The sequence below is a fragment of the Phycodurus eques genome, chromosome 8, assembly GCF_024500275.1.
Source record: "Phycodurus eques isolate BA_2022a chromosome 8, UOR_Pequ_1.1, whole genome shotgun sequence".
Taxonomy (NCBI): Eukaryota; Metazoa; Chordata; class Actinopteri; order Syngnathiformes; family Syngnathidae; genus Phycodurus; species Phycodurus eques.
Genome location: NC_084532.1, coordinates 27960240 through 27981993, shown reverse-complemented (window position 1 = coordinate 27981993; position 21754 = coordinate 27960240). Strand labels below are relative to the sequence as shown.

General features: G+C 42.6%; 1 protein-coding gene across 7 annotated transcripts in view; it reads left to right on the top strand.

Annotated features, from left to right (window-relative positions):
- The window catches only part of sema6bb (sema domain, transmembrane domain (TM), and cytoplasmic domain, (semaphorin) 6Bb), a 138610-nt gene that overhangs the window by 81517 nt on the left and 35339 nt on the right, over positions 1-21754 (top strand). For 4 of the 7 annotated variants that reach the window (XM_061683454.1, XM_061683455.1, XM_061683458.1 and 1 more), the window contains 7 exons: positions 1108-1168; positions 1285-1347; positions 11487-11585; positions 13959-14049; positions 15141-15260; positions 16550-16638; positions 17514-17731. In XM_061683454.1, coding sequence (XP_061539438.1) covers positions 1108-1168; positions 1285-1347; positions 11487-11585; positions 13959-14049; positions 15141-15260; positions 16550-16638; positions 17514-17731 — 741 coding nt within the window. Of the gene's footprint in view, positions 1-1107; positions 1169-1284; positions 1348-5551; positions 5845-7737; positions 7804-11486; positions 11586-13958; positions 14050-15140; positions 15261-16549; positions 16639-17513; positions 17732-21754 lie in introns of those variants that run through there. The other 3 variants (XM_061683459.1, XM_061683460.1, XM_061683461.1) reach the window with 3 other exon arrangements.

Below are 21754 nucleotides of genomic sequence, written 5' to 3'. Positions count from 1 at the left end.
TGCGTTTCGCTTGGGTGCCGGTGCGTCTGCATATTAGTACAGTAGAAGTAAGTTATCCTATTTCATGAAATACCGTACGAATAGATTTGACAGATGTTTGCAGTAAATACAAAGCTGAGGAAAACCACAATATAACCAGGAGAAATAATCACAGCCAAGCTATAAATCCCCCTAGTTTGTAAAACTTGAAATCACTCAAATGCAACATGCCAAAATAGAGTTAGCCCACTCTAGTTGTCACTGGCTCAAATGTACTTAAAGCCCTTGTCAAGTGAATTCAAAGATTTGTTTCTTACGAGACAGAACTCTGGTTTCCTGATTTCTTTGGCCACGGCTAAAACGGTGCTGCACTTCGGAATCTGGCATAAGACACCCTTCTCCCCTTTAGATAGTCAACTGGCATGGCCACTTTAGAGTGCCTCGTTGTTAGCCATGGGTGCGCGCACGTCACACAAAGAAAGGCTGAAGATTGAGGAGGGAAGAGTTTTATTTATTTATGTATTTATTTTTGACAGCCAGCAGATGGACCGGGCCTTTGTGCTGGTGTGGCCTCTTTAGAGCGCCTTGTTGTTGCGGCGTGGAAAAACCTCGCTATGACCCGGTGGGCTATATTCCAGTCACTGGAAGCTTTAAGTGGCTATATGTGGATATATTGTGATATTTGTGGATCATTGGATCATAGTTTGGGGTATATTTAAAGTTTAATCTACAACTTGTATTAATATAGGCAATTATAAACCGTTCTGGGGGGATTTGCAGCAGGGCTCGGCCCCTATCCCCTTCAAATAGTGGGGGATTACTGTATTTGGACAAAGAGAAAAGCTGTTTCCAATCACTGTCTTCAAATGTTTCTGATGTGCATGCGTGCATGACATAGCCCCCGGGTTGAAATTTATGTCGGAGTCCAAGCACGGATATGAAATTAAATTTATTCTGGAAATGTTGACAGCATAAGCTGCTTGGACATCATCCAAAACAAAAGTTAAACAAATCTTTAGCGGGCCCACGCTGTCACGAGCCAGCAATAAAACGCAAGTTGTACTCAGCTCATTGGTGCCCTTATCTTTGACTTTGTTGTTGGCTGACTGCCGCGCTGCTTCTGCGCAGGGATGACCTTTTCCGCGTGGAACTGGACATCGCCGCCGCGGACGAGATGTTCTACAGCAAGGTGAGCGCCTGAACGCGCCGAGCCTCCAGGAATTTATTTTCCCGACCTCGCAGTGTTGTATGCATGCGTAAAAAAAAAAAATAATAATAATAAATTTGACCTTTTTGCGTGTCTAGAAAAGAACATGGGAGTCCAACAAGAACGACATCAGGATCTGCAGGATGAAGGGCAAACACGAGGTGAGATGTTCTCGACATTTTCTCTTTCTCAGATCGGTTCAGTAACTGCAGTGAGAAGTTTACATATGCCCATCAGGCGTCTCAATAAACGAGAATATCGTACATTTGTCAAATGTATCTAACCTATCTATTTGCACTTGTTATTGTCTAAGAGTTTCTATCTTGAGGTGACGTAATACCCCACGGTCCCTACGGACTGAGGAAGAGGCGGAGTGTTCCAACATTTCTCAGGCATTTCGAGCATTCAGGAGTCCTTTGAGTTGTTCTCAAGCTATTTGAAACATTTTGAATTGGTTAATAATGCATAAAAATAATAGATGACGTTGGGGACAGACCAATGTTATTGATTTGAAAAAAGTATGAGATTGACCGTGTTTGCACAAACAGGGTTTCCGCCAGACTGCGACAATACTTACAGTCATTATTTTAATAAGTAGTGCAGAAGGTTCCAGAATGTCTTTTAATTTGACAAAGCCCTATTAATTTATTCGTGATCATGATTGATTAGGGGAAAGAGCTCAGTAAATATCTTAGGAGAATTGTTGTTGGACCAGAGCAAACGGTTTGCCGTTATATTCGATTAAAATACGATGAGATGCAAATATGACATTGAATAACCCCATCAGCAATCAGAGGAAAACATCACTTTTCAATTTCAAGTGAAAGTGAAGTCTGCAATTAACTCTAAAAACACTTTTCCTCGAAGGGTGTATTGATTGGAAAGTTTTGTTTGCGCCGCCTTTCTGCCAGTGGCCGCAGGTTTTCGCAGATTTTGAGCAACGTCCTAGCAAACTGCAAAAAAAAAATAAAAAATTAAATAAATAAAAAAACTGCAACAAAAGCAGATTAAATTAAGACACGTTGGGGCTACAGAGCGGTAAATTAATTTGTTTCTCAGCAGTTGATGAAAGCGTGTTAAGGAAATATGTATGTACCACTCCTGATGGTACAAGCTGTCAAAACACACACACAAATTGTATTAATTTACTCCCATTTGTCTATTCTCTTCATTTTAGAGCATTTCGATTTGCAGCGCTGCTTTCACTATGTGTATGTTTTATTATTATTATTTTTATTTTTTTGTCCAATCAGATTTGAGCGTCTGTGTGTTGCCATGTCAATCTAATCTGCCCAGGGCTTTTCTAATCAGTAGTGCTGACCGGTGGAATTTTAAATTTGTCAGCATTTTTCCAGCCTCTAATTCACCGGTGTCAAACTCAAGGCCCGGGGGCCAGATCTGGCCCGCCACGTCATTTTATGTGGCTCGCGAAAGCAAATCATGTGGATCAACTTCTTTGATTATTGTTAAAATCTGCACCCAAATTTCAAATTGCCATACTTAATAATTGCTCTAATTGGTTGGTAGGAGCAAAACCTGTTACAGCCAACTTGGTCTGTGTGTCCTTCAGGCAAAAAAAAATAAAATAAATAAAAGCCTTATTCAACACCTGAATGGACTAAGGAAATATAAAGACGAGAGCGACCTTTAACAGGACTCTTCTGTTCATGATCACATGAACTGAGCAAATACACATTTCTGAAGAAAAAGACCATTGAGTTTTTATACATCCGTACATTTTATTTATTTTTTATTTTATTTATTTATTTATTTATTTTTAATCGCATTCGTCCTTATTGGGCTCTTTGTTGGGGTGGAGACTATCCTAGCGCAATTTTGGGCGAGAGGCGGGGCACACTCTGGACTGCTCCCCAGCCAATCGACGGGCACATATACACAAACGACAATCACACCTGAGGACACCTTACAATCTTCAATGTTGTTGGCTGTTAAATGCTCTCGGTGGCCCCCCCTAGTGCTCACGGGGGCCCGAAGCAGGTAGTTAGTAGGTTTATGCCTCTAGTGAGGCAGACGTGCTTATTCTTTTACGCTAGAAAATATGAGTTTTTTTTTTCTCCCCCATTTGAATGGAGCAGTAAGGAGAGTGACATTTGACTTCTATTGTGTGTGCGTGTGCGTTTGTGCGTGCGAGTGCGTGTCCCCGAAAGGCCGACGCAATTAATGAAAGCTCTGCTAACCTCTTAGCGACAAGGCCGCCGGCCCAGCCAGCCGCTAATGCCGTTTGTCGCGCGGCAATGGGAGGGCAGATAAGAACCTCGCCACTTTCCCTTCTGGCCACTCGTGAATGAAGTGGCGACTGGGCTCTCGTGGCGGGAACCTCGTCGTAGCTAGCATTGCAGCCGCTGCGCGCTAACCCATAAACAGTCCCTTGCAAATGTGTTCTTTTAATGACCCGTTTCTAAATGGTGTGGTGTACTTTGACTTCCAAGTTAAATTTGTTCTGTGACCGTGCTGGTAACGCAAATACAGTATGTTAGTATCCCCATTGAAATGAAAGGAAATGCTATGAATTCATTCTAGCCCCCTAACAAAAACAAACCAAAAAAACTATTTTTATTGGGTGTTTTGAAAAAGAAAAATCCCACTGTATAGTATTGTCCTGCATAAGAATGTACATTTTAATAACATAATTAAATAGAATGCAAAGAATTAAACATTTTCCACAGCATCTTTAGCTTTATTTCAATAGACATTGTACTGCTCCTTCTGGTGTGCATGCCTTGGCCCCCAGGGGGCAGTATAATATAGACGTATTTGATACATGGCGATGATCAAACATGAAGAAGACATAACAGAGTATTAGTTGTTTTTCGCAGAGCAAAAAGAATACATGGCTGTATGTATTGTTGCACCGTTTGTGCTCAAATATTAGTTGTTTAAAGGTTTATAACTACCACAATATCGACAATATGTATGTATGGTATTTTGGATGTTAGGTTCAAGATAGCAAAGTTTCCCAAGACAAATTCTACATACGCAATGTTTACTACTTTGTTTTTGGTTTTTTTACATCAAAAGGTCTTGACCAAATGCCAAGGTCAAAAAAGTACAAAACAAAAAAACGTGCATCCTTTCGACAAGTTCCATCCCATTATCTCCAAACTTGGTGGGCGTATAGCAGGTGAACGGCCAATCAGCTGACAATTTTTCGGTGTCTTTGAATTTAAGTAAATCATCTAAGGTCAAAATTCACGAGGAACAAAATCGAAAATCTAAATGTACCCAACCCCATCAAGTCATATATCAGATTAAAGGTCTCTTTGACGGCTTTCCAGATTGAAAATTGGTTTGTCCATGTGTTCTTATATGAGAACACAATGATCAAAAGCAAGTGCATATTATGTGTGTACTTGCCCATCCAAGCGCTCTCTTGTTGATGTCCTGCCAATGTCCAGATATTGTTCCCATTTTTCTTGGGGGGGGGGGGGGGGGTCTGGGAAGTGACGCTTGAGTGCTCTAGCACTTACCTCTCATTTATATTCATTCTTTGGCCTTCTTTTAATGTTGTGATAGGTGGGTTAGTCTTGTAAAAATGCAAATTTGCAACTCAAGTGACAGCGAGATAAGACGGAGGTCATCAAAAAACAAACCAAAAAAACGGAGTTACACCTGAACGGGAAACAATGCATTTCTATAGCTGATTGTTATATATATTTTTTATATTAGATTAATCTCACATGCGATTGGGCTTGTTAGAGCACAATCAATATAAAAAACATTTTTTTTTTTTTATAACTCAATACACACACGGTCTAATGGAGGTGGAATCAACAAGATATGCATATACGCCGTCATACATATTCATGACACTTGAGTGCTTTCTTTATTTTATTTTTTCATTTTTTTTAACCTGTCGTCTCTTTGTTTGGCACCCACACATACATTAACGAGGCACGCAATTAAGCAGAAAATCTCAAGCGCGTTCCACAACAACACTCCCACATCTCCGCCACTTCACCCGCTGAAATTGTTCCCTCTTTCTTGGGGTGTGTGTGTGTGTGTGTGTGTGTCAGATGTGATACATTTGCCACCTTATAATTGGTTTTGTAATTAAATGTTTCCGCCTGGCTGATCACAAAGGACACAGTTTTCTCCCTAATTAGACTGAAAATTCAATATCCTGAACCTTGCCACGTTTTACTCCCCGACCCCCCCCCCTAATTCATGTTGCCCGGACGATTGCTGACGACGTTTCATTTGCATATTCCCGTCATGGTTGCTTTTGTCCTTTGCTTGTCACCATCTCGCTTTCTCTCTCTCTCTTTTTTTTTTTTTTTTTTTTTTAAAAGTCTCCGCTGCCCTTTTTATTGTGTTGTTCTGTCACTCTTTCCGCTCCCCTTAACTCCTGTTATTGACGGAGGAGGAGGAGGCATGCCAGCATGTCATCAGGAGTCACATGAACATGCCAACAGGCCATTCCACATGGAGCAGTGGGCGGGCGCCATTATGGTGGTAGTTTGTTCAGTATGGCGTTGATTGAGCTCTCCAAGGAGTGCTGGGTTTAACGAGGGAAAAAAAACAAAAAACGTGGCAGACGTAAGATACGGTTTCACAGCTCTTCTCTTTTGTGGCTGCCATGATTGTGTTCGGCACATAGTCTCTTCAGAATTGCACAAGTGCAGCAGAAGGACTTAAAGGTAGGCAGTTTTCCCTGAGTCGACAAAGTTAGTCCAGATGGTGACTAAACGCTCGGCATGTGTGCGGCCTTCTGTTCTTCACGCGAGGTTAGCGAAAGCAAATTTCGGAGCTTCGAGTCATTTGTGTTTTGGCGAAGTCAATTCGCCACCTCGTTCTCCGCAAGCTGTCGAGCACTCGGGTGGCGAGAGGGTGACACGGGTCAAGTGTGTCTGGAGTATGTGTGCAGGTTTTTCCACCTGGGAGTTGTCGGGCGCAGTTCAAAAGCTGACCGGCGTGCTATTTTTCAGACAAGCCGCCTCCCTCTGGTGTGTGATGTTGGTTTGTGGCCTGTGGTGTGTTCAGTCACAATTACCATCAAGCAGAGATGAAGGCTCGCAAGCCGGAGGGATGCGGATTACTTTTAACATGCGGTGGAGGGTGTGTGTGTGTGTGTGTGTGGTGGGGGGGGGGTCGTAAAAAGCACGGTGCGGCGCTGCTAATTTGGTGCTGCTGCTAATTAATCCCCCGCCCACATACGCACTAGCATGCACACCCTTTCATCTTGTCATGGAGCGTCACTCGCTCCAAATGGTGCGCCAGGGACTCATTTTTTGCGGGAAGCGACGCAGGGGCTTTCGGTTGACGAGTGGGCTCGCCAAACCTTGGGGATGTCGACGTGGCGACAGAGGTGCGCTCGCTCGCTGTACTTGAGTAGAAGTGTAGATAATTGTGTGTAAAAAAAAAAAAAAAGATTAGATCCCAAGAGCTTAAGGTCTTTTTTTAGTTTGTGCCATCATCCACAGACAGAAAAATGTAACAAGCCTATTTTGACACCGTGAGAATTAAAAAAAAAAAAAAAAAAAAAAAAAAAAAAAAAAAAAAAAAGTAGATACAACAAAGAGCATGTTTGAATGGAGAAGAAAGGATTGCATTATACCGTACCGTACCGGACTGTTTATTGCAACACCCAGTTAAAGTTTACTCTCAAACTCAACATAAAACAGAGAATGACACGTGTATTTAAAACAACCACGTTACATTGCCTTAAATTCTGCTAGTTTAATGCTAACACATAATGGGAAACGACATAGAGGGGCTAACGCCTAGCATCTGTTTTGGAGGATTATAGCCCTTTAAGCAACGGCTATTCGAACATGAACGGCGGAGCAACACGTAGACAGACAATACAGAAATACTCACAGGCATATATTCTTTATCCCCTGCGAAGAACAACTGGTATTACTGAGGAGCAGAGACCGTAGCCATGTTTGTTATACCCGTATGTCTATAGTCTACTGCCCCCAAGTGGCCAAGCCACGCACACCAGAAGGAGCAGCACAACATTCATTGAACTGAAGAAAAAAATGTGCCAAGAACTGTTTCATTGTTAGCATTGTTTATTTATTTTTGAAGTCCAATATTATCGAGTACCCTTTTTCTTATTTGAAACCACATTATGAAACCCGTCGGCAAATGAAATTCGCATCTCAAGGCACGACCGTACGTGGTTACTTCCCACCACTGCGCGTCGGCGTGCGTGCGTGCGTTTGCGTCGACGGCCACTCTTGACTGCTCTCGTCTCCCGTCGCTAACAACAGGGAGGCAGCCAGGCGTGTAATGGAAACTTTGGAGATTTAGAGCAGCCGCCACGCTAAAGACGACCCCCTGATGCACCGCTGCCTTACATAGCTATTGTACCCACGCTAACGCAGCAGGCCGTGGCGGACGATAACTAATATTTTACGAGCCCGTGAATCAGGCTACGGCTGGGGAAATACTTTACGGGGGTACCGCCGTGTTTTTTGTTTTGTTTTGCGATCCCGATAAGGAATGTCTATTGTAGCCCGAGGTAAAACATCGTTTCGGCGGGCATAAACTCAAATGAAAAGTTTATTTTTGTTTTTTTTAGGTCAGAACAAAAGATGCAAAACAGATGCAGAAGGAGGAGTTTTCTTGCTGTTGCTGCTTTGTGACCAGTGGTGAGAAGTAATTAAATACAAATACGTTGTTTTAGGTATTTGTAGTACAAATTTTATACCATACTGGACTATTTATTTTTCTGACATTTTTTTTTTTTTTTTTTTTTTTTTTTACTTATTCCCTACATTTGAAAACTTGTGATTTTTACTTAAGTGAAGGAGGTGAATTAGTATCTTTTCTTTGACTGCACTTCTACTTAAGTACACAGTGTGCGTACTTTTTGCCACCTCTGTTTCTGACTGATACAGGCCTTGTTTGTGGGATTTTACAGTGAAAGTAATGTGCTGTGATTAGCACAATTATGATTCTATCTTCTTAATTGTGAATAATTAATTACAGTATGTGCGAAATAACATATTTAATCACATTTTTGTGTTTCTATGCTCCGAGCGACACAGAACCTTTTTTGTTTCTTACGTGACTCAATGGAAACGCGGAGAAGAGGAAAGTTTTCATAAAGTTTGAGAAGTATCAAGTCTTTTAAGAAACCTTCGCCAAGTGACTTCCAACTCCTGAAATTGCCACCTAAGTTTAAAATCAAGTCAAGTCATGTTCCCCATCTCACTCCCACTTCCCATATTTTCCGTTTTTTCCTCCCCCAGTCTTAAAGCCGTGGACCTCCAATTAAAAAAAAACAAAAAAAACGTCCTCACAGCATTATACATTATACACGATGCTCTGTTTTGTTGCGGAGAATACAAAAGTGCTGGCGTGTTAGCATTCAGCATGGCCAACGTAGCTTGTTAATACGTGCTCAGTAACAAGCGCGCCGTCTTCATCCCGTTCCATTCCCAACGAGGCGGCCATATTTATGCTGGCCGGCCGCCTGCTCGGTCTGAGCAGGAGATGAATTTTCCAGAGGCCTCGCAGCTCTGCCTGTGTCCGTTAGAAGAAGAGGAGGAGGAGGGTTTGCAGTCGTCTGGCTTTGGGCGGAGGCTTGCCAGCGCGGCACAGGTGGCGTTTTGTCTGGAAAGGAAAGGAAGGAGCAGAGAGCGCACTCGGAGGGGAGAAGGAGGCATAAGGACGTTAAACATTTGGATTTATACACAATGTTCTCATTCGCTCGTTCATGGCGTGATCATCTGCGTGCGTGCGTGCGTGTTGAGAAATCACAGTAAAAGCATAATCCTGCTGACTTCATTTGTCTTTGAATAAAGCGCACGCGGGCGAGTGCCAAATTGCTTCCTGGTATAGATGAATGCTCGTTAATGAAATGAATTCATGCAGCAGCAGAGGAATTTTCATACCCGTATTCATAAAGAGCAAATGGAAATCAAAAGCCAGTAGTTAAAATCGGACCCCGCCCCTTTTAAAAATGTTTTTATTTTATGCATTATGGACCACCGAAAGCCCGCTTGCGCTCATTTCTAAAACGCGAGCCTAGCTCGTGTTGTTAAATTCAGTGCTAATAACACAATCCGCTTTAAACCATACTGAAAAACTGCAATGCTGCACTAGTACCATTACTAGACTAGTAGGCGTGTCCTTCCTTGACCCTACTAGTAGCACCAGAATGGCCGCTAGTAGTTTTGACTCACCAGTAACATTCAGTTGTCCTACTCGTGCACTGAATTGTCTTCCAAGTGAGGGGAAAAAAGCGTGCTTGTCCCCTGCTCAAACGGCTTGACTAGTAGTCCAACTTTGACATACTCGTAGGACAAGGACGTGTTACTAGTGACAGAGGCCACCTCATGAAGCATGTATTGTGGAGGGAGTTCCAAAAAGGATTGCATTTCAACGTTGTCGTCGGAGTTGTAAACGTGTCGAAAATGTACGGTAAATTTCCGGAAAGTTTCCGGTAAATTTCCACGGGAAGTGTAGCGAGGTTGGAAACTTTCCATGGGTATGAATGAACGGTATTGATAGTCATTTAATGTGAAGTTATTGTATTCAAGCATGAATGTAAATGCATGCATTCGTGCTTTTCAAGCGATTTGCGCTGTGATGTGCGCGAGGTCGTCGCTGCACTTTTCAGCCATTTACCGAACGCCGGGAGAAGCGTAAAACACAATGAGCGCACTCTCGCAGGAGCTGCTGTCGGCCACAGCTCGCATCCACACACTCGCACGCTGCCAGACCAGGCCCCGCCTCTTAAAGGCACGTGCGTGGACACGGACACTACAATATGTACAGTATTTTTTAAATACATGTTATGGTTTGCCATTTACTTTTGTTGTCTTAAAACATGTTTACAATGTGTTTAAACTGTTTTTCAAAATTAGTTTGTGTGTTTTAAATCTGTGGGAGGAGTAAAACGACATAAAAAATATTATATGGCCTCTGTATGTCGCAGGTTTTCAACTATTGCGGGAGGGTCGAAAGCAAATCCACAAGGGGACAAAACAATCCAAGAGGCAACACTTTGAATAATGTCATTGGTATTTGCTTGTGCTTTATATTGAATGGGAATGGATTGGATAATCACCTTGAATGGGACATATCGGCCATGAAGTGGACTTTCAGAAAAAAAAAAAAAAAAAAAAAAGAGAGAGATACCAATAAACCCGTGTTGTTGATCCACCGTTATCTCTAAAACAATGTAAATGACATGGCAGAGGTTGTGTAGGTTCGGCACGCTCAAATGCGAACGCGCCGCCGGTGACGGGATGTTGTTTGTCAGCCATCGGTCAATGACGGCTGCAGGTGAAGTCGGAGTCATTTGTCTCCATTGGCCACCGGTTGGCTGCGTTTCTGCACGAGCGCCGTTCGGCGGTGCGGCTCGTCCGCGACTTTCCGTTTCAAGAGAGTGATTTTTTTTTTTTTGTCGTGTGACTCCATCTACTTTGAAGTGTCACGGTGAAGAAATTAGCCCTGGATGCGTCGTTTGTTTTAAGATCCCCACGCTGGTTCGGATTACAGTCTGTCAATCACGCTTCCAGTCTCGACAGGCCGCATTCAGACTCCGTCAGCGTGATTGACAGCATTAATGGTGAAATAATTCCACACATCAGGCGAGTGAAAAGCTTCATTTCACTGAGCTGTTTAGATAATCACTGCGCACAAACTCTGGCGTTTAAAAGAGGCTGCTGCTGACTGACGTTCAGTACCTATGAAGAAACATACTAAACCATTTCTGCTTTTCGCCACTGTGTGCTAGCTGTTGTATTATTTTCTCTCTAGAGTCCAGACTGCGTTAGTCTACATGATATTTTGCAGTTCATAATTGGTTACTCATCATTGGACTATTATTGTTGCTTGCTACAGCTGTTGTTGTGCCCATTGTTCTCTCGTCCCTGCCCTGGTCACTCAACCATTCCGCTGTATGTGCCGCTAGTTTTCATGGTCGACCAGGTATTGCAAAGTGGCGAATGTAACAGCGGCGCAAAAATTGTACTTGTGCTTTCACAAAAAAGAGAGAAAAAAAAAGATGGATGGAAATATACATACAGTATATTGTGTTTTAAAATAAGACTTAACTATATTTAGAATTTCATCTGTACCTGTGGTTGGAAAGCAATGCATAGAGAGTCTCTGTCAGCAAAGTGCACAAGGGCAATCGGTGAAAAGGGTGTTCGATCATTTCCGTTTCCCCTTTGTGGCCATCCGCTCCTTCCTTGACAATTGCACCATGTTTTCGTAGTTCAGCCTTGGCTTTTCCATTGCAGCACGTTGCCGTGACTCAACCGGAGCACTTTCTCACTCGTCTCTCTTGCTTATTTGTTTTTTTTTTGTCACTGCGCAGGATGAATGCCGGAATTTCATGAAGGTGCTCCTCAGTAGGAGCGGCGGCCTGTTTGTGTGTGGCACCAACGCCTTCAACCCGCTCTGTGCCAACTATACCGTAAGTCGCCAACAAACGTCTGTTTATGCCTGCTTGCAACCCACAATTAGTCCGCCTGCTCAGGTGAACTTGCACATTTTTTTGTTTGTTTTTTGTTTTTTAATTCTCATGTCAAGCCGTCCCTGTAGCTTGTTTTCTGAAAACATACCCGTCATTATTTCTCTTGTTTTTGAGAAGTGCCGTGAATCCCGGCTAGCGAAAATCCATGAGTAATTGACACCCACACAAAAGGGTTTTTGCCTGTAGATGATGACTAAATGAAGCTCCTCACCTCAGTTCAACATACAGTAGGGGCTTGACACAGAGATACTACCGGATGGTGCCAAAGCAGTATTTTTTAAAGGGGTGTGTAACATCAGGATTTGGAGTTGGGTTGGCCAATTAGTCTTTGTGTGAGCGTCTGGGCGTGAGTTGTGGCCTACAGCAGCTCATTTTCCATTGTTTTCTTTTTGTATTTGTGTTTTTAAATGTTTGTCCCATTCAATAATAAAAATAAAGTCATGGTTCATAAACATTTGTAAGCTGGGGCACTCAGAAGTCAAGGTACTGTTGTGCTATTGTTAGTTCTAACTGTAGCGAAAGACACACAGCTAGTTAAGTGTTAGCGTCTGCGCTGTGCTCCTTGCAAGCGTCTCCATTTTGTATTTGAGTGTTTGACCGTCTCTGCCGTTCATTAAATGCCGCATGTGGCTCTCCTTGCCCAATAGCGAGGGCATTTAAAAAACAAAACAAACAAAAAACAGACAAACAAGCAACCTTCCAGAGAGGTTTTGGAACTCTGTTCTGGAGGCGAAATTAGGGATTTCACGTTGATTCTTCACACTCCATGTTTGTGCCATCTTCAGTTGTGTGACAGCAGATGTCGAAGAGGCGTCGAAAGAACGAGCACGTGTGAAGATATGATTCATTTGTTCCTCTGCTTTGGGTTAAGACAAATAAAAGAGAGAAATAAAAAGTAAAATAATGGAGGAGGAAATCTGAAGGCAACAAGGTTCTGCTAACAAGTGTTGACTGACCTGACCCTGCCAATTTACCCTCTAATTATTTTCCTCCTCTTCCAATTAGTCAAACACTCCAGCGTTCTTCATCTCAACTCAATCCATCAAAGTGTCGCTGAATTCGCTTCCCAATTCCACCTCTGCCCCACTCAATCGCAACTTCAAACCGCCGCAAAGACACGGCACATACATATGAGTCGCCGGCGCAGCTGACGATCGAATATTAAATGTTGGATCAAAGCCGAATATTTGGATTATTAAAGGCTCTCTCGCAGATGATTCTTCATGCCTCGCATTTCAAGCGGCGGCGAGGCGCTATCTGTCAGCCGCTAATGACAACTGTGTGCGACGCACTTGATTGCCTCGCTGTTTCCTTCCCTGGGGGCTAGTTAGCAAAGCTAGCTACTGCTTTATTTATAGCTGTCCCTTAATGCGACAACACCTACTGCATAATACTAAGGTGCTCGAAGATGCCGACAACGTGCTGAATAGACGGTAGTACGGCTAATCGGTGTCAAGGAAGTATGTTGAAGTGAGACAACTCGGCTGAGACTGCTCAACTCAACAGTGTGTTTAAAGTAACCTTGGTTAATGATCCACATGCCGCTTCGCAAAATCAGAAAAAAACATTAGCACTGATGACATCGTCATCATAAAGTGGTTTTGTAAAACAACAAACTGAGATTTTTTTTTTTTTTTTGTAGCCGACGCTAATGGGAAGACAATCGAATCTGTGCTACCGGTGTCATTTTTAGGAAAATATTTCCACATGCTAGTAGCATCCATTCGAGCATATACAGTATACAGAATAGCCGAAGCTAGCAATCGCTATTCTTATCAGCGACTAGCTTATTTTCGTACTCTCGGACCCGCGCGGACGTATGAAGACCATGTCGCCTTGTTGGCTGGACATTTCGCTGCTCCGAGCGTTATAGTCGAAATCAAAAGTTGCAAGACGCGATGCCAAAAACACGTGATTGGCGATGAGTCATTTCTAAGCTTTTAAACGCCGATGCATTGTAACAAAGTCGACGAGTCGACTAATTGACCAGTCGGCTCAATCCCGAACACGTACGTGGAACGTCGGTGTAGGAAACGGGTGTAAACCTCGTGCTTTATTTGCGGGTACCTGTATCTGTGTGCGCCGTGTTATTCATGCGCAATCCCGCAACTCCCTTGTTGTCGTTACAGCGCCTAATTGCCGCCAGTGAATCATTAGTGTGCACTTGGGCTAATTCGCCCTAATTGTCATTCTCCTGTGACTTGTTTTTCATCACAATGCTGCATTCACATTGCCGCTGATTGATGCCTCAGTGTGTGTGTGTGTGTGTGTGTGTGTGTGTGTGTGTGTGTGTGTGTGTGTGTTTTTTAACAGGGGGACACTCTGGAAATGGCCAGTGACCCCGTCAGCGGAATGGCCAGATGCCCTTACGACCCCAAACACGCCAACGTCGCTCTGTTTGCAGGTAATCGCGATGACGTCCTTTCCTGCGGCTTGATTACGGTGACGTGACGTTCCGGTGGACATTTTCGTTCAGTCGTCCCCATAACGGCTCGAGTGCGTATCGTTAGGACCCGCCGCTGTTTGAATATGCTCGGCCTGCGGCTTGCTTCGCTTTACTTAGCCGCCTTGTTTATTGACTTCACTTGATTGAACACTTGACACCGTATCATTTACCAGCTTCACTCTACCCGTATGTAATATTAGCCAGTATTAAATCCTCTTATTCTGTTGCGATATGCTGTGTATTTTGTTCGGCTTATTGTGAGGATATATTTCAGACCCAACCACAATAGCGAGACCATTTTTTTTTTAAAAGGACGTCAGAAGCCACTTTTGAAACACATTTTAAACTTAATTTGAAACTGGTGTTATCTGCCACTGTTTTTAACTGCGGCTCAAAAACGGCATCACATTCCGCTTTATCGTTCAGAAGCGTTGCCAAATGTAGCAATTTCTGACTATGTCAATGTAGTTTTGTATTTTATTTTGTTTTAATGCAATCTGCTGTGTACTCCTGTGAGACTGTAATTTCCCCTCCAAGGACCATAAAAGGATGATATTATCTTTTGTCCTCCTATGCCATGTCATCTTATTTATCTTATTTGAACATGAAAAGAAAAAACTAATTACAAGAATAAAATGTGTCGAAAATATTCTACATAGTGTAGCGTCTGTGTACATGCATGTGCCTTTAAGAGGCATTGTAATATTTGTAATATTTAAACATCCAAATATATATTTGGATGTTTTTCGTTTAAGCGGCGTGGCCTCGCGAGGAAATGGGTTACTTAAAAAAACTGACATAGAGTCTGACCTTGACTTAAGAGTGCCCCAACTTAGGAGTTTTTGAGTCGCTAATGCACTTTCAGCCATTTATTGAACGGGACAAACATAAAATGAAAACACTCGCAAGGGGCATAGCGCAGATGCTAGCGCTGAACCAACCTCTCCTTATGTGACGCACTAGGCCACGCCCCTTAAAGGCACCCATGCACACACCAATTACTAACTTGTCTGTCGCCTATCCGTGTGTGTATGTGTGTGTGCGCACAGAGGGAAATCTGTTTACGGCCACCGTGACGGACTTTCTGGCCATCGACGCGGTCATCTACCGGAGCCTCGGCGACAGTCCGGCCCTTCGCACCATCAAGCACGACTCCAAGTGGTTCCGAGGTACCCAGAGATTGCGCGCGTGTTTGAGAAGTGTGTCATTTTTAGAAAAGAATCATGAGCATTGTCGATGCGGGCGTGTTGAGTGTGCCCCACGGCCTTGACAACTTTACTTTATGTTGACTTAGCAGCTGCCCGGGACCGACCTCATATTTCACTATTTCACCGGGATAAGGCAGTAAAAAGACCCGCAATCAGGTCCCTACCAGGTAGCCAATGCTAGCATAAATCCAGTAAAACGTCAGGCCTTTTGTCTGGTGTGAAATCCACATGATCTCCGTCTTCTCCTTTTCTGTGCCCACACCTGAATGTTGCATTCGGGGAGGGAAAGGCACTTTTCTCTTGACGGGATTTCTCGAGGTTCACTCACCCGTTAGTTGTACGCAGAGGTGGCAAAAGTACTTGTACTGCGTATTCATCAAGTAGCTTTTTCAACGACTAGTCTTGGAAGAGCGTCTCGGCCAGCTTGTTTGTGAAATTCAAGTTTGTAAACCCCCGTGATGACTAACATATCCCTGTAGAGGGCGATGTTGTATTGCATTGGATAAAAGATCAGTAAAGCTTTTGAGTAGAAGATAAAGATGAGGCGGGGAATCACCGCTTCCCACGTCATTACATAGAAAAAGGGACAAACAAAGTTTGTTTTTTCCCCTGGTTAAAGAAGAGAGTGTACTCTTGGAAGGTTCAGTGCTCATATTGGTACAGAACACGATATTTTGTGGGTCTAGAAAGATCAATCAAAAACGCTCTAAAACGGCTGGCAATATGCGGAACTCTGCTCTGAAAATGTGCTGGCAGTGAATGACTTCAATGAAAGTATAAAAAAAAAAAAAAAAAAAAAAAAGACGTGCAGACTCTGACATGAACTTAAGTACTAAAGTAAAAAATCTTTCTGTTGGCATAATCGTTAATGCTCCCTGATTCACGTTCCTCCTCGTCACTGCTGTCAGTTTTTGTTTTTCCCCGCCTGATAATCCTGTTACGATCGCAATCAATCACGAGCTCAACCACAGTTGACTATCCCGGTCTCTATTTACGTCTTTTTTTTTTTTTTTTTTCACATCGTGTCGTCATCAGGTTGAAAAAGTTAACAATCCTATTTTGACAACGTAGTAAAAAGCACAGTTATGTTTTCAAATGTAGCATCATGAGAGGAAAAGAAATAAAAACACTCTGAGATACCTGAAAAATCTACTTTTCGGTAACTACAGCAATTGAGTATGTGTAATTGCTTGCGCGTGTCCAATAATTTCTTCTGCATTTCCCCCCCCCCCCCCCCCCCCCCAATTTAGAGCCTTTCTTTGTCAGCGCTGTGGAGTGGGGCCCTCACATCTACTTCTTCTTTCGAGAGATAGCCATGGAGTTTAATTACCTGGAAAAGGTAAAGAAAATACAGGACAGTGTGTGCTCCTCAACTGGGAGAGCCGTCATGAGCGAGGACCCTTTGCTTTATATGACTAAGTGCAAGTTTAATGAAAAATTCATCAATATTTTTGAAAACATTATTACTCCTGCTTTGCTGCCGGTATCGTATTGAGCACAATAATGGTGCCAAAGTAGTTCATCTACCCGCAGCTGACGTCATGTTGGACTTCTTTAGACAGCAAACGAGTTGAAACCTAATCAACAGCACGTTGTGCACGCCAATTTGTATCACTTGCTTCAAGATTCTGATTTTCTGCCCTTTTTTTTTTTTTTTGCCTGGTTTGTCTGTTTTTAGCTGTTTTGTCAGCTTTGTGTCTTTATTTTTTTTGCCAGATTTTGGCCATTTCTTTCATCAGCGATTTTACTTTTTTTTTTATCGTGTTTGTCAGTTTTTTTTTCAGGTTTTTTTTTCCAGATTTATATCCGTTTAAAAAAAAAATTGTGACAGACAAAAAAAGAAAAATCTTTAAAAGCTCAATAGCACAGTTGCCTTAGTCATGTTTTATTTTTCAGGAGAGAAAAAAAAAACTTTTAGCGAGTAAATTGGTGTTTTTTTATTGACCTTGTAACAGTATGTTAAAAATGGCAATTATGATATTAGGCTAACAAAATATAAAAAAGTTGACAACAAAACTACAGAAATCTGATCAAGAACAGACAGAAAGATGACAAAATACACCAAGAAATGGACAAAACTGGCAAAAAAGATGGCCAAAAAAATACAAACCTGACAAAAATCTGACCAACGGATGCTTCCTGCAATCTGCCCGCGATGAAACAAATGCCTCGTACATAACAAAGTACAACGTTAACTCCGTTGGCTGCATGCAGGTTGTGGTGCCCCGTGTGGCGAGGGTGTGTAAACGCGACCAGGGCGGATCTCAGCGCGTCCTGGAGAAGCAGTGGACGTCCTTCTTGAAGGCCCGCCTCAACTGCTCCGTCCCCGGCGATTCCCACTTCTACTTCAACATGCTGCACTCCACCAGCCCCGTCATCAACTTGCACGGCCGCGACATCATCCTGGGCGTCTTCTCGACGCCGGCCAACAGGTGTGCATTTCAACTGAGCTTTTTGTATTATTTATTCATTTATTTATTTATTTATTTTTAAATAAGGCACTTTTTTTGATCTCATTACACTGTGCATCTAATAATTTGACCTTCTGTCCGAAAAGCAAAGCATCCCATAAACAATAATCCCTTCTGGCAGGTGTACCTAATGTTGTGGCCACTGCTCTTATTTGTATATAAGCAAACTTTGGATTGTTGAAGCACAAAATTCACAGTTGCATTCACACGCATTTGCACAAAGTGAGTCAACGAAGTGTCTAGCGTCCCCCCCCCAAAAAAATAAAATAAATAAAAATAAAAAAGTGGAAAGCACCCGCGGGATGATTGACTACATTTTGTTCGTGTAAGATGCAAAACAAACACAAGTGAAGTCGTGTCCCTTGTGTGTTTGTGTTTGCTATGTCACAGGAAAAGCACTAAATCCGAAATGAGAGGCACAATTATTGATAACATTGTCGTACGCATGAATGAAAGATGAGATTTTGCCTCTTGCTGCGTCAAATAGAAACATTTACACTTACCAATACAATGGAATACCACTTGGTCTTTTTACAATGTAATCACTAGCGTATTGCTGATTTGTTTTTTGTTGTTTTGTCAATTTTTCGTCAGTTTTTAGTACGTTTGTATTTTTTGGGGCCCACTTTTTCTCAGTTTTGTTGTTTCATCAGCTGCGTCTTATTTGCCGCTTTGGAAGAGCTGTTGCACTGTGTGTGTGTGTGTGTGTGTGTGTGTGTGTGTGTGTGCGCGCACACACACACACACACACACACACACGCACACTTTCTCTGGATCCCTGATAAAAACATTTAGCAGTGGTGTCAAACTCATTTTCAGCATAGTTATGGTTTGCAGGTTTGTCTTTTTTTTTTTTTTTTTTTTGCATAAAATTAAATACTTAAGTAAATTACAGATAGCTGAAAGATCTACTTAAGAGGAGTAACCGAGTATTTGTACTTGGTTACTTCCCACCACTGACATTTGGTCAGCCGAAAGTGATGTTAGCGCTTGTTTGTTTGGGCTTTTAATGGAGCTGCGCAGTGAGGGCAGGAGTAGAAAAAACAAACTAAAGACACAAGCACAATCTGCTGCATCCTGAGAGTGCCGGGTCATGTTTGAATGTGGTCCCACAGTGAATCGCGGGACTGCATGATGTCCACCTGTGAAAATATTAGCAAATCAGGAGGGCAAGGAGCAGGTGGAGAACAGGTCCAGCGGGGGGCATTGCACTCGATGTACCAAGTCGGAGTCAGAAAAAACACAAATGCCACAAGGATGTCTTTTAAATAGTGTTGGACTTTTTTGTTTAGTTTGTTTTGCTCATTAGACATGGTGAAGCAGCATGTGGCTCAATGTCAAAGCTTGTAACTCAAAACACTCAAATCATCTTTCCCCATTGAAATGAATGGGAATTCCATTAATCTGTTCCAGCCCCCACAAAACAACCACCATTTTTTTGCAGCCTCTCTGGTTTTTCACCATAGTAATAATCCCTCCATTTTCTTGACTGATTTTTCTCAGATTTGTTTCAGTTTTTACAAAATATTTGTAGTTTTTTGTAAGCTTTTGTGTTTTTGCCCAATTTTTGTAATCAGGTTTGTCTTTTTTTGCTGCATTTTTGTCATCTCGTGTCTATTTTTTGCCAGCTTTTTGCAATTGTTAGTGTTGTTAAAAAATACTGTAAGCATTTTTCTCAGCTTTTCTCCAATTTTATCATTTGCTCTTATTTAGTATTTTGTTGCTGACATAACTCAAATTTCTACCTAATTCTGAGCACACGGTAGTCCGTCACGAAAGCACGGTGACACAGCAATAAAGTCATATTTACAGCAAATCTTAGTAGGAAAAACACTTCCTGCCCCCTAAAAATGCATAATAGTAATCTAACCAAGCATGTCTTTTGGTAGGAATAAATGATGCCCATCTATACACATTATCTCACAAAAGTGAATACACTCCTCACGTTGTTGGAAATATGAGATTATATCTTTTCATTTTACAACACTGAAGAAATGACACTTTGAGCCAATGTGAGGTAGTCAGTGTACAGCTTGTCTAACATTGTAAATTGACTGTCCCCTCAAAATAACATTTATGTATAGACTGGCAACAAAGGTGAGTACACCCCAAGGTGAAAATGTACAAGTTGATGCCAATAAGCCGTTGTTCCGAACACTGCCCATTTAGATTGTGGTAAAAATGTCGTCGGCGGCGGCGTATCTGAAGCTCACTCGGACTGAACCCTCAAATTTCGGCTCGCAACAACGCAATAAATCGACTAAGTGACGGCTCACAACTCGGAAAACATTTTTCTTTTGATGGTTCTCATAAAAAGAATTTTAGCCCTCAGTGTAAAAAAAACGATTTCCTTATTTTTGCACGTATAACGTTGCTGATTTTCTCATCGCTAGTTGCCTGGCAACATCACAGAGAGGACTTCACAGGAAGTCACTTATTGTAGCAAAGAGCCAGAAATCCCCCCCCCCCCCCCCCCCTCACTCGCCCTTCAGCAAAGCCACAACATATTGTTCTTGTAATTCACCTTTACAAGATGTGACATGTTCCCCATTGAGAGGCAATTCTTTATTGTTGTTTGTCTCACGCGTTATCTGACGCCCACCTTGCAGCTTCATTTTTGACACGCTCATATGAGTTGGTGCAGTTACACCAGGACAGTTTGAACATTTGCTCTTTGCAAATGCTATATTTAGGTTTAACAAAAGTCACAAACTTGGGGTGGATTCAATTTCAATGGCCAAAAGCTTCTTTTTTTAATTCCTCTCTGAAACTCATTAAGTTCTTGCTGTCCGATGAAAAGCATGCATCCTCACATTATTTCGTTTTACCAGAAACACAAAGAAAACGGTTTTGTTTGTTTTTCCATTAAAAAAAAAAAACAAACAAAAGAGTGTGTGTGTGGGTTTAATAATGGTGGGAAACCTGTGGGGATTTTTATCGTACTTGGCATATGGACATTATATCGGTGGCTTCGTGATAGCGATCTCGGTCGGCTTTTAAGTCAGGTTAGAGTTTCAAACAAGCGTTGGGGTTTTAAATAAGGGTTTCATATTAGAGCTTGAAGCACAGGGTTGGGCTTTCCAAGTAGAGTTTTAAACCAGGCTGTTAAATGAGGATTCCAAACCAGTTTGGGTTCGAAGTCAGACTTTCGAGCCAGGATTAGCATTTGTAATTCGGGTTTCAAAGCCGAGCTTCAAAGCAAGATAGGGTTTTCACGTAGGGTTCGAAAAGCTCTCTACCAGTGTTTGGCATTGAACCAACAACGTTTTGCACTGGCACCCGTATCTCTGTGTTTAGGGGCTATGGGTAAAAATACAGGCCAAGCCAGCCCCAGTCGGCGTATCGCATGTAACATCTGGTGCCCGCAGTCCCGAGATGAGCGCTGTGTCATCCACAGATACGCCTGACTCATGCCAGCTTTTGAAGTGTGAATGTTCGAGGGCGATGGCTTGATAGGAGCGCACGCCGCACCTCTAAAGCAGCCGTGTCACCCTTAAAAAAACAAAAAACAAACCACTCAATAGAAGTGCCACGCAGCCTGAGACGTATCTGCTATATTGTAAAGCCACGGCACACGAGTAGAGTTACCATTCGGCAAACGCGGGCAATTGCCACTAACATCTCATAAACACAGATGAATCGTTTTCTTCAATTTTTGATCCAAACTACCGAAGGTTGTACCTTTTTGTCACGTAACCGACAGCGGCAAGAGTAAAAAGCCGGAAACCATTGTACTTAGCACGCTTGACAGTTTCCGTGTCAGACGAGGAGAATGCAGTAGAGAGCAAGCGAAAAGCGATGCTTTTCATCGCCAAGATTTGAGCGTTGAAGCGCTCGAAATGGTTTGGTGGTCTTTGGTTTGAGGCGTCATCTGTCGTCTTGCTCTAACGACGTCCTGACATGCGTCCGCCTAAGGGCGGTCGAATGGGGCTGCTCCGCCATAAGGAGAGTGCACAACCAATCGGATTGCAGGACGGTACTTTC